This window comes from Furipterus horrens, unplaced genomic scaffold (genome assembly GCF_987537825.1).
Source record: "Furipterus horrens unplaced genomic scaffold, mFurHor1.1.pri manual_scaffold_4, whole genome shotgun sequence".
Classification (NCBI taxonomy): Eukaryota; Metazoa; Chordata; class Mammalia; order Chiroptera; family Furipteridae; genus Furipterus; species Furipterus horrens.
In genome coordinates, this window is record NW_028327174.1 from 150147244 (window position 1) to 150159566 (window position 12323).

Sequence of the window (12323 nt, forward strand, 5' to 3'; positions counted from 1 at the left end):
GGCAGCTAGCAAAAGCAGATAGTCCTGCAGCTCATGAAAGCAGATTTCTTTATAATACTCCACATGAAAGAGTTAAGTACTGATGCTATTTCTGGGGAATTCATCAACTAATATTTGTTAATATATAAAACTTCTTTTAAATATTGCCAGTGATAACAGCTTTTAAGATCACTAGCAATTATAGAAAGAGTACAAAACTGGGACACACAGTGCCAAAGTCTCCCGTACACTGCAGGGTCTTCCCATTGCTCAAGGCACTTTCCCTACTCTCGACCTAAAAGTGTAAAGGCCTCCTTCTCAAGAACACTTTTAACTCAAGGGCCCATTTCCTAGAATCTTCCAGAAAAATGCAGGACAAAAAGCAATCCTTTGAAATTGGTTTAAAATTCTGAACAGTTTATTCAACATTCTTTTACAGCTAAGAATTTCAGATCATGCACTAACTATACTCAAGATTCTAGGAAAACAGCTTATATACGAATTTCCAAGAATTGGGAAATGAGTCATTTACTGCCTATGACACATTAACCAGGTTTATACTCTTAATAAGTGTATGTATAGCGAAAAATCCGTGATAAATAATTAAATATAATATTTTTAAAAATCCCGCGATACAGTGAGGCCAGGACAAGTGAACTGCAATACAGCGAGAGGCTACTGTATTGGAGAACACCAGCACTCTCCACTTTGTGGCTCACTGAACCACCTAACTGGTCTTCCCTGGTTAGAAAAGTTACACACTTCACATTCTGCTTTAGAAGCTGCCACGTCATTGGTTTTTGTTTTGTTTTGTTTTCTTCAAATTTTTTTGCAAATTTAAATTTCTTTTTCAATTACAGTTTATATTCAGTAGTTTGTATTAGTTTCAGGTGTACAGCATAGTGGTTAATCATATACTTTACAAAGTATTCTCCCTGATATCTCCAGTACCCACCTGGCATCATACATAGTTATTATAATATTACTGACCCTTCATCAGTCTTGCTTCCATGTCAGTAGAGGTGAAGATCTCACATCGTGGCCCTAGGCATTAAAATCCCTTCTCTGGACAGCAGTGTCCAAAGGTGAGGATCCTTCCCTCCATATGAGAGGTCTAAGGAAAGTCTGGACAGAACTACTCTATTCTCTCTCTCTCTCTCTCTCTCTCTCTCTCTCTCTCTCTCTCTCTCTCTCACACACACACACACACACACACAACAAAACCCATCCTACACTGGCACGAAGACAGGTGTGGTGGCCATAATGAAAATTCCACCTGAATATTAAACTATCATCCCCATACATGCAGGAAAATTAGCTGCTTAATAAGAAGGTTGTTGGTGCCCACAAACTATCAAAGCTCACATATACCATCCCTGTCCCTATGCTTTTTTTCTAAATATGCAAGTTCTTCTCAGAAGAATGTCCTAAAGTTTATGATAGAAGTCCGAATAAGTCAAGATTATAATGCAACAATGCCAAGAAGATACTATTTCCTGTCTAAAATTTTGGTCTACTTTCCAGCCTCTGCTATCACGTGACCTTACAAAAGTTCCACTCTCACACACTTCAGCCAACAGAGCCATATTTCACATCAGCCACGATGAGTTCGCAAGCATCTGTTCTGAAGGTTCTTAGACACAGCAATGAAAAAGGCACCTTGATGAAGGGTAACAACTGTCACTGAATTTGACTGATTACTAATCTTGGTTCATATGAGTCCTGAGGTGATTAATCTCTTAAATCTCAACGTAAATAACAAACAAAAAAAAAAAAAACACTCAACAATAAACCTGTACTTTATCAGGAACTTGTTTCTCAAAAGTTGGGTTGTGACAAGAGACAAAACAAAAATCACACCATGGTTTGGCCTCTACTCACCGAAGGGTCAACCTGGTCATTGGTCACTCCTCTCAGAACTATTCTTAATGGGTACTTCATAAACGGTGCCAGGCAAAGAAGACTCTCCAGGTAATAGCCAATGCTGCGAAGGACATTACAGTCATGTTCCACGGATCCACCATACAGGAGACCTGGCTGATAATATAAGGTCGTTCCTTAAACAAGAGAAGAGAGAGCCACATTTAGCAGAAAAAAAAAAAATTAGTTTCACAAAAGAAACAAAGGGGCCCTGGTCAACAAATGAATGCATAAATGAGTGGAACAACAAATCGATGTTTCCTCTCTCTCTCCCCCTCTCTGCCTCTCTCCACCCCTCTTCCTCCTTCTCTCTCTCAAAATCAATAAATAAAAAATTTAAAAATTAAATTAAAAAAAAAAAAAGCAATAAAGGCAGTAAGTCCCAAGGGGAAAGTCTGACACGGGTATCCAGGAGAGTTCAAAATGCCATTCCTAAGAGCCCACACTTCAATCCAAAAGCTGATTCATTACTGTCAAACCCCTGTAATAATAATAAACTGTGAGTTTAACTTAATAAACAGGAATAAATTAAGCCCTTCCCTAAACCATCTGAACTGCCGAAGTCATGGCAGGGCACCGAGAAAAAAATCCTAATACACATTCTCTGACCATGCGAAAAAAGGGCGTTTACAAATGATGCTCCAAATCATCTCACCAGCAATCAGCTTCTTCTAGGCCCCTGAAATGAGATTTCCCATATACCACACTCACGAAACAAGACGCCTAGAAAAAGCAGGTACTTTACGGCAATTCCATTAATAGTAACAAATGAAAATACCTTAATTTACTTAATAGCTTTATTAGTGATGCTGGAAATTAAGACTTCTGATTTGAGGTATGTTTACATGCCTCTCGGTCCAGGTGTTTAATGATCCGAGCAGCGAGCTGAACTCGCTGGTGCAGACAGTCTCTGACTGCTCAGGCCTCAGGATCTGAAAGACATCCTGTGACTTAAAAAGAATCTTGCTGAGTACTCCATCTTCCCTGATGTTGATAAGCAAATCAAACAAAAATAAGCACAAATGGTGTTTAACCTTGATTGCTTTCTTTAGTGTTTAAGGAACAGTGCATCCGTTCCACAGTCTTAAAAGAACAGATGATTGGATTTCTGTTTTTCTTTTTTTTAATCTATAGATGCTATATAGACTTGTTTATCAGGAAGCTTTCTCTTCAGTTAATCCTTTAAGCTTCCTCTGTTGTAAGTTTCAAGTACATTGTAATCATTCCTGGAATGTGCCTGTGAGCTCATTCCTGGACCCTCCCTGTTGATTAGCATATCTGCAAAAACCAATAAAAGGAAGTGCTTGCACTGCTCAGTGCTGACCTGCCCGAGCGTGCAGCAACCCTCCGTCAGTCCCATTCTGTCTGCTAGAATTACTTGCGTGCCCTCGACCACAAAGTACTACAACAATTAGAAACTATTATCTTAATTCACCTTTCCATATATTCCTACCATCTAAAAAGTTTCTTACTAGATTAAGATTTTAGAGAAAAACCAAGATAAGATATTCTATATGATCTGGGGAGTATAAATGGGTGAACAAGATCTTCTTGCTACTCAAATTCTTACAATGTCTTCTGGCACAATTTATCAGTAAATGAATTCAGCAACAGAGGAAGGAGATATGTTCAGTCACTCAAAAGGAAATCAGCTCTTGAAAGTTTCACAGAATATATTTAGGTTTTATTATACTATATTAAAAACCAAAATCCCAACAATCACATTCAGAATCAATCAAAATCAGAACCATATTCCTCCCACACTTCTCAAAGAGAAAGATTTTACAGATTCTACATCAGTTATTCTAAACACTATTAATGAGTCACAAAGCCAAACTTTTAGGTCAAAAAGTCAAAGAAAAAAAAGCAATATAACCACTAAATGCCATAAATATGTGTATGCCTGCAAATAAAGCAAATAAAAAATTGACCAGATCAGAATGAAGTATTCTACTCTGCGGTGGTGTGTGTGGCAGTGAGGAGGGGAGAGGGGGTTGGGACAGAGGAGATGGGAGGCAGGAGCTGGATCACGTAGATGTCTACTTCCCACCCTAAGCTGCAGATGTTACTAGAAATGAATAGAATTATCTGCCCTCTGAATCACCAATATAAAGTACTAAGAAAATTTCCAGCAATTTCAAAGTAAACAAGGCAAAAACAAAACCAGAAAAAAACCACTAATGGAATCATGGCTTGCAAAGGGCATCTGAGCCTTGTGCCTAAAACCTGCTCTCTGTCAAGTATGGCTGAATGCAGCTACAGATCAACTTTAATGTGGTGTCAGGCCTCTTATGAAGCCAAGCTTTCCTTTCTTAAAAGTCAACATATGGAAAAGTTCAGTTTCTTTTGTCACATATATACAAAAAGGTGCATAGTTCATGGAGCTTGTCAAAAGATATTTGCATGGTCTTCTCTACAATGTAGATAAAAGAGTTTCTAATAGCAAACAAAAAAACTAGGAACAACCTGAATGTTTATCAGTAGGGAACAATTAAATAAATAATTATGCACCCATACAATAGAATACTATATCAGACCTATTGAACTAATTGAGATTAACTTGCCACATCTGTGCTAGTGGGGGAAAAAAAGCTGGCTACAGAACACAGAGCAAGCACAACCCTGCTGATGGTCTAAGTTACAGAAGTGCCCATATAAGCAAATGAGACCATGGCTGCACCCAGGGAGGGAATGGAACAGGAAACAGGTGAAGGGGCTTTCATAATTTTTGTATAAACTATTGAAACTTAAGTTTTAAAGACAAAGTAAAAAAGATAAAATTCAGCACATACAACTACCTCATAGAGTTTGTTGTAAGATTTTGTTGTGACAATATAAATGTACTTTGAAAAGTTGTATGTAAATGTTAGGTATAGAATATTTTTACTGTTAAGAAAGAGGGCATGCTTATTTGTTGACCTGAAATTTTCAGTCTTTTGACTTCCTTAAAATCAAGTGTATGGCCCTGAAAATGGCAGTGTCCATGCATATCTCCAAACAATGGTATCACAAACAGGAAACTGGATTTTTCCATCTGAATACAATATTTATACTATCAAAAGGAGTGAGAAACACAAGAATGTTTAAGTAGTGCATGTGTAGGTGCTTTCTGAAATGGGAAGGAAAGGAGCTTACCTGTTTGGTTTATTTCAATTCGAGAACCATTTGTTATTTTGTCCAACAGCCTTATGAAGCTGGCTTCAAAATCTGTGAGGAAAAGAGAAAACAGATTGGCCTCATGTTAGGTCACCATGTCCAGACAGCACATCCCACTCAGGTACTGCCAAGGAGGGTAGGTTACTTCCTGCATCCACAGGTGTGTTTTCCTCAGAATCTGGGTGGGATCTCTGGATGAGGAACCTGAAGCAGTTGAAAAGCACTGACTATATTTATGTACATATATGTATATATGTATATGTTTAGTAGAACTATTAGAAACAGTTCAGCTTTCATATTCCACAAAAAATAAAAACTCTACCAGCAATCTAATGGGATATTAATTTTAGCAACATTATCAACCATAAGACCTGTTCTTCTGACCTCAGGAGCACATGCCAAATAAGGGAAAAATAGTAACACACAGGGTCCAGCCATGTAATATGAAAAAGACACGTTTATTGAAGAAGATACAAGAAACACTGTACATAGGACAATGATGCCTCAGTCCCCTTCAAAGTAGACACCTTGGGACCTCACACAGTTCTCCCAGCATCTTCCATTGTTCAAAACATTCAGCAAAATCCTTTGTTGGAATCATCATCAGCTACCCCATCATATTTTCCGGAATCTCATCAACGGTCTGAACTCTCCTCCCTTTCAAAGGTGATTTTAGTTTTGGGAAAAGCCAGGAGTCTTTGTTGATTGCAGCCTGTACACGTTCAACATTCTCAGGTGTTCTGCTTGTTGCAGGCCTTCCAGGACGTGGATCACTTTCAACAGATTCTTGACCATCTTTGAAGCGTTTGTGCCACACTTTTATTTACGTTGCACTCCTTGCATCATCCCTGAAAGCCTCCTGAATCATCCAAATAGTTTCTGAGGAGTTATGTTCAAGTTAACATAAAATTTGATTCATTGCTCTACTCACTCAGTTATTTTGAATGTGACAGCCACACAGTACACATGCTCATTCAATGGCATCTACTGCCCCCTACTGACTAGTGCAGTGAAGTTGTCATTGTTCACACATGCGCATTCCAGTCCACTTGCCTTGGCTGCCAGGTTACATCAATGTCATGTAAACTGTTCTCATTATATTAACAATGGCTGGACTTTTTCCGGACAGACCTCGTATGTCCTCTGGCTTTCCCAAGTGATCTTACACACACACACACACTTAAGCTTCAACCTCCTCCTACCCATGAACAAGAACAAGAAGTCCAACTCTTCTGCATTGAAGGCATTGTGACTGCCTGGCACCTTTTGCAGTTTCCATTCCTATAATAAACTAGCTGAGTTTGTGAGCACAGACTCCAGCAGTCACCTGAACTGATTCCAATGGGTCAGCAGATCAACTAAGCAATTCTCATCCACCTGTTCTGTTACTTAATGCTGTCCCATACTCCTACCATAGTATATTCTACAATCTGTACAAAAACCACTGAAGTCACAGAAACTCCAATTTGTCCTGAAACAAGTAATAATGGCTAATAACAATGGGTGTGTTTTAATACCTTATAGCCACACATTCTCTCATTTAATCCTCAAAAGCCCAAGGTAGGGAGTGCCATTCCCATTTTATAAAAGGCTTAAGCTCAAGAATGCCTACTAGCTTGCTACTGGCAAGTGGCAGAGCCAAGAGCTGAGCCCAAGTCCATCCTTCTCCAAAGTTCATACTCTTAAGCTCACCATGACTCTACTTTGCCTAACTAAGTTTAATCCCTTAGAGCCAAACTTTTCCTCTAGAAAATCACGGCACCTTTTCAACTGCAAGCAGTGACCTACTGAAGGATCCTGCAGACAATTTAATGGGTCCCCAATCACCATTTATTTTTAAGAAATTAGAACAGAATAAACAATATCAGAGTTAACTGTATATAGTAAAGATACTGTTCATGAAACTTGAGCACACATATAAATGTTTCTGTGAGTATTAGATTGTGGTGTAAGTAGCATCACAAATTTTGTAACAACTGCAAAAGTCAACTAGAAAACTAGAAATTACTTCTATGGTCTTTTTATATAGACTAATTCTCTTTTTTAAACCCTGCATAATCTATATACCATAGAAAAACCTTTGAATTGCTCAAGCTTCCAAGGTCCCTAAATGGCAGAGAGGAACAAGCATTTATGAATAAAGCCCTAAATTAAACTCCAATGCTTTTATAGATTATGAAAAAAAAAAAAAAGCATGGCTTTAGAAAATTTTTCTCTTTTTTTTGGCAATTCACAGGGAATGGGCACATAAAAAGACCTCCAGGCAGGACAATGCCCTGGTCACAGCAAGTAAGTGCTTAGGAACAGTACTTCAAAGAATCAAACACAGAGCTAGTTCCAGAATCCCAGCAACAGTGAAGATATAGCTCCATCAGCTGGTACAAAGAAGATCTCAAGTTCATCTGATAATACTGAGTTCCCCAAGCTTCATTAAAACAACATACTTAGAATTCCTTGCCCCTTCACTTCTCGCACCCCCTCTGTGACTCTTCAAGGCTGCTCCTGGGGGTACAAATTTTCAGATATCTAAAAAACATTACAGAATAGTTCCAAAAATAAGCACAACATTACTACATTGCTTAAGAATGCATAATTAGGGTATAAAGTTATGAAGACAATTAACATGAATGCCATAATGGTCAAGAAAACGCCACCACTGGGGGCATGCAAGGAGCTGTAAATGAAAAAGGCCCCACAGGCACAGGCAATGTTCTATTTCTTGATCTGAATGGGGCCATATAGGTGTCCATTTTATCATATAATCCTTTAAGTACTCCCTTCATGTCTTATGCATTTATGTTATTATACTTCACATTTCAAACAAATGTGAAATATTTGTGCTGTTAGGATTTTCAATCTCAGGATTCCTTAAATAAAACCAACTGAAATGCCTAACGCCCTTGACTCCCTAACCCCCCAAGGAAGTGAGCACATTATTTCTATAGGGAGGACAGTAGCTCCTGTTAAGACAGTGGTAGTCATCAGCCTGACCCATTCCTCACTAAGAAAAGCAAAACCACATGTCAAAGAAGGGGAGTGAGGGGAAGAATACACTCTATAGAGATTTATACTTTAAAAACAAAGAGGAAATCTCAATAAATACAGTTTTAATTTAAAAGTATTATAACTTAAATATCTAGAAATACTAGTCTGTTTAAATAAATTATGATACATGTATATATCAGAACACTCTTCAGCCTTAAAATTAATGAGGTGTTTTTATACACTGATGTGAACTGTCTCCATGGTATATTGAGTGGAAACAAAGTAAGATGGCCATTCGTGTAAAAAAGAAAAAAGTGCATATGTCTTTGTTTATTGATTAAAAGAAGAATTAGCACAGAAAAGAAACACAACTAGTAAGGCTAGTTGGTTCACAGGCAAGAAAGGTTAGGAAACAGACTATGTAAATCCTTTTGTTCCCTTTAAATTTCATGCCATGTGTATGTGTTTTTAAAAACATGTAAAATTTAAATTAAAGATACAAATAAAGGTACTGTAACACAATTTAAATAGCCAACAAATTTGCTCTCAGTAAATAGTCTATAAAAGATGTTTATAATACTATGCAGGCATTAAAATATTTTAAAATAATTACTCAATTACCTGAGGAAATGCTTATACTAAAGAAAAAACTAAAAGGTAATGTATAAAATGTGACTTCAATTTTTTACAGAACTAAAATGAGACAGCAAACTACATATTAACATGCAAAATTAGGAGTCATTATTTTCCTCACTGAGTTCAAAATGGCAGAAATTACAAACACCCAATTCTCAGAGTAAATTAAAAGATGTCCACCCACTTCAAAATAATGTATGTATGAACTATGTACATATTATAGTATAATATGTAATCATACATAATGTGATAAATAATAAATTGTGTTTTAACTTGAAGAAATAAATAAAGCCTTTCTTAAGTTATGACCAGACCAAGAAAAACAAGGATGGATATTAATAAAAAATATCAATTTTATCAAAATATATGAAAATCTGCCCTGGCTGGTGTGGCTCAGTGGACTGAGTGCTGGCCTCTGAACCAAAGGGTCACTGGTTTGATTCCCAGTCAGGGCACATTCCCAGGTCACTGACCAGGTCCCCGGTTGGGGGTACCTGAGAGGCAACCACGCAATGATGTTTCTCTCCTTCTCTTCTTCTTTAAAAATAAATAAAATATTTTTAAAAATTATATATATCTATACACACACACACACACACACACACACACACACACACACATATATGGAAATTACCGAAGAAAAATTTACCACTCTGTGATAAATAACTGGGAACAAGTTAAAAGTCCTCCACATTAAAAAGAAGGCAGACTGAAAATAAATTCTACCCCTCTTAACTTAGTAATTAAAAGAAAAGCAAGAGGAAACTAAAATGAGATTTTGGAACTGTAACAAAATTATAACACAAGAAGTAAAAATAATAATCTCAAAAGGAGAAACATACAAAATGGAAAATATAGTAGAAAAAGCTAATTCATTGAGAAAATACAACACAATTCAACAGCCTCATTCATTTTTAAAAGGAAAAATGTGAATAAAATCAGAAATAAAAAAATAATCAACAAAAAGGATTACAAGATTTTGTGGTAAATTATTCTCTATTATTTATAAATATATTTGGAATTAAGATAGCTATGTAAAACAATGATAACTCAAAATAGATAAAAGAGACACAAAAAGATAATCCAAAACAAATGGAATGAGAAAATTTATCAAGAAAAGAGCACTAGTGAAATTACGGAAAATTTTTCCAACATTAAAAAAAATTCTTATCTTACACATTCCAAAGATCAAGAAAAAATGTGCGTGATGGCTTCAACTGAAGAACAGTTAAAAGCACCACACACAAAAAATTAATTATAAACTAACCATATTTAATGAAAATAAAACCTCCTAAATAAAATCTTAGAAAAAGATCATAACACGTTTTGACTACCCACTATGATTAAGAACTGTGCATCCCAAAAATGGACTGCAGATAAAGCACAAAGAAAACTACAATATAATTAAACATAAGGTTCAATACATAAACAGGGGGGAAACAAATCAAGTGACTAGCTTAGTTGCTACTGTATCTGTTAAAATTCAACATCTATTTTTCAGTAAAATTCTGTTTTAAAAGTAGAGAGAATAAACTTATATAAAAACAAAGCCTTACTTCCTGCCAAGATGGAGGCCTAGACAGACCCACTGGGTCTTCCTCCATAGCTAAGAAGGAATACAACTACCTCAAAACTAGAGAAAACCATAAGTTCCAGAAAACCAAGCTGCATGGAAGTCCAACAAACAAGGATATAAAGAATAAATACTCATCCAGACAGGTAGGAGGGGCGGAGAAGTTGCGGTGTGGTGGCTGCGGTGGCAGCAGTGGCAGGCTGGCAGAAAACGCAGTCACACATTTTAAACAGTGGGGTGGGACACCTGGGGAGCATTCCCAGCTCCTGACCAGACCTCGCAGCTCAAGGTCCCAGAGCAGGGGAAAATCAAGACTCATTGCTTCTGACTGTGCACACTAGTAGGGGTTGGGGCGGAGGAGGAAACTGCCGGTCTCTCAGCAGAGTCCACTTGTTTAAAAGGCTCCCGATGGTTCTAGAATGTCCGCAGACCCACCCCCTCTGGGAACCACGGGCAGGGCAACAGCCAGAGAGGCGCCAGTACCGTATGAAAGTGGGAGAAGTGCCTGGAAAAGGGGCAAGTACTGAGCAAGCAGCATTGTTCCCTCTCAGACCCCTCCCCCACATACAGCCCACAACGTGATGAAACGGGTCGCACTGAACTGACAAATACGTACGGCTTCACCCCTTACTATGTTAACAGGAGTGACAGCTCTACGTGGGATGCGAAGGTAAACAAACACAGGAGCCTATCAAGATGAGGAAACAGAGAAGTATGGCCCAAAAGGGGGAACGGATCAAGGTTCCAGTGGGAGAACTAAATGACAAGGAGATAGCCAACCTAACAGATGCAGAATTCAAAACACTGGTGTAAAGATGCTCACAGGCTTGACAGATATGCTTCAGTATAGCAAACGCAAAAGGGAAGAACTGAAGGCTCTGCTAAGTGAAACGAAGGAAAATTCACACAAAACCAATGGTGAAGGGAAGGAAACCGGGGTTCAAATCAATGATTAGGAATATAAGGAAGAAAAAAAGTCAACCAGTACAGAATGAGGAAACAAGAATTGAAAAAAATGAGGAGAGGCTAGGAACCTCTGGGACAACTTTAAACATGCCAACATCCGAATCATAGGGGTTCCAAAAGGAGAAGAGGAAGAGCAAGAAATTGAAACCTTATGTGAAAAAATAATGAAGGAAAAACTTCCCAAATTTAGCGAAGGAAACAGACATACAAGTCCAGGAAGCACAGAGAGTCCCAAGCAAGCTAGACCCAAGGCAGACCACACCAAAACACATCATAATTAAAATGCCAAAGGTGAAAGATAAAGAGAGAATCTTAAAAGCAGCAAGAGAAAAGCAGAGTTACCTACAAAGGGGTGCCTATAAGACTATCAGTTGATTTTTCAAAAGAAACTTTGCAGGCAAGAAGGGACGGCAAGCAGTATTCAATGTGATGAAAAGCAAGCACCTACAACCAAGACTACTCTATCCAGCAAAGCTATCATTTAGAATGGGAAGAGCAGGTGAAGTGCTTCCCAGACAGGGTAAAGCTAAAAGAGTTCATCATCACCAAGCCATTATTACACAAAGTGTTAATAGGACTTAAAAAAAGAAGATCAAAACTATGGACACTAAAATGACAACAAACTCACAACTATCAACAACTGAATCTAAAAAATAAAAAAAAAATCCAACTAAGCAAACCAGAATAGGAATAGAATCATAGGTATAGGGATCACCGGAGGGTTATCAGCTGGGAGTGGGAAGGGAGAGAAATGGGGAAATGGTGCAGGAACTAAGAAGCATAATCGGTTGGTACAAAATAGACAGGGGGAAGTTAAGAATAATATAGGAAAGAGTGAAGCCAAAGAACGTATATGCACAACCCATGGACATGAACTAAGGGGGGTGGGATTGTTGGAGGGAAGGGGGGTACTGGGCAGAGGAGGGCAAAGGGCAAATAAATTGGGACTACTGTAACAACTTAATATACTTAAAAAATAAAAAATAAAAATAGAAGCCTTAAAAAGTTCAAGAAGAACGTCTTCATGGATTTGTGGTAGGCAAAGATTTCTTTAAAAAACATAGAAAGATTTATAAACTGGACTACATTAAAGTAGTAACTATTGTTC

At 37.8% G+C, this 12323-nt stretch overlaps 1 protein-coding gene across 2 annotated transcripts in view; it reads right to left on the bottom strand.

Moving 5' to 3' along the window:
• The window catches only part of RCL1 (RNA terminal phosphate cyclase like 1), a 69579-nt gene that overhangs the window by 42357 nt on the left and 14899 nt on the right, over window positions 1-12323 (bottom strand). For both annotated transcript variants that reach the window (XM_090274134.1, XM_090274133.1), the window contains exons 2-3: window positions 5035-5106; window positions 1861-2036 (exon numbers count right to left, since the gene is read on the bottom strand). In XM_090274134.1, coding sequence (XP_090130260.1) covers window positions 1861-2036; window positions 5035-5106 — 248 coding nt within the window. The remainder of the gene's footprint in view (window positions 1-1860; window positions 2037-5034; window positions 5107-12323) is intronic.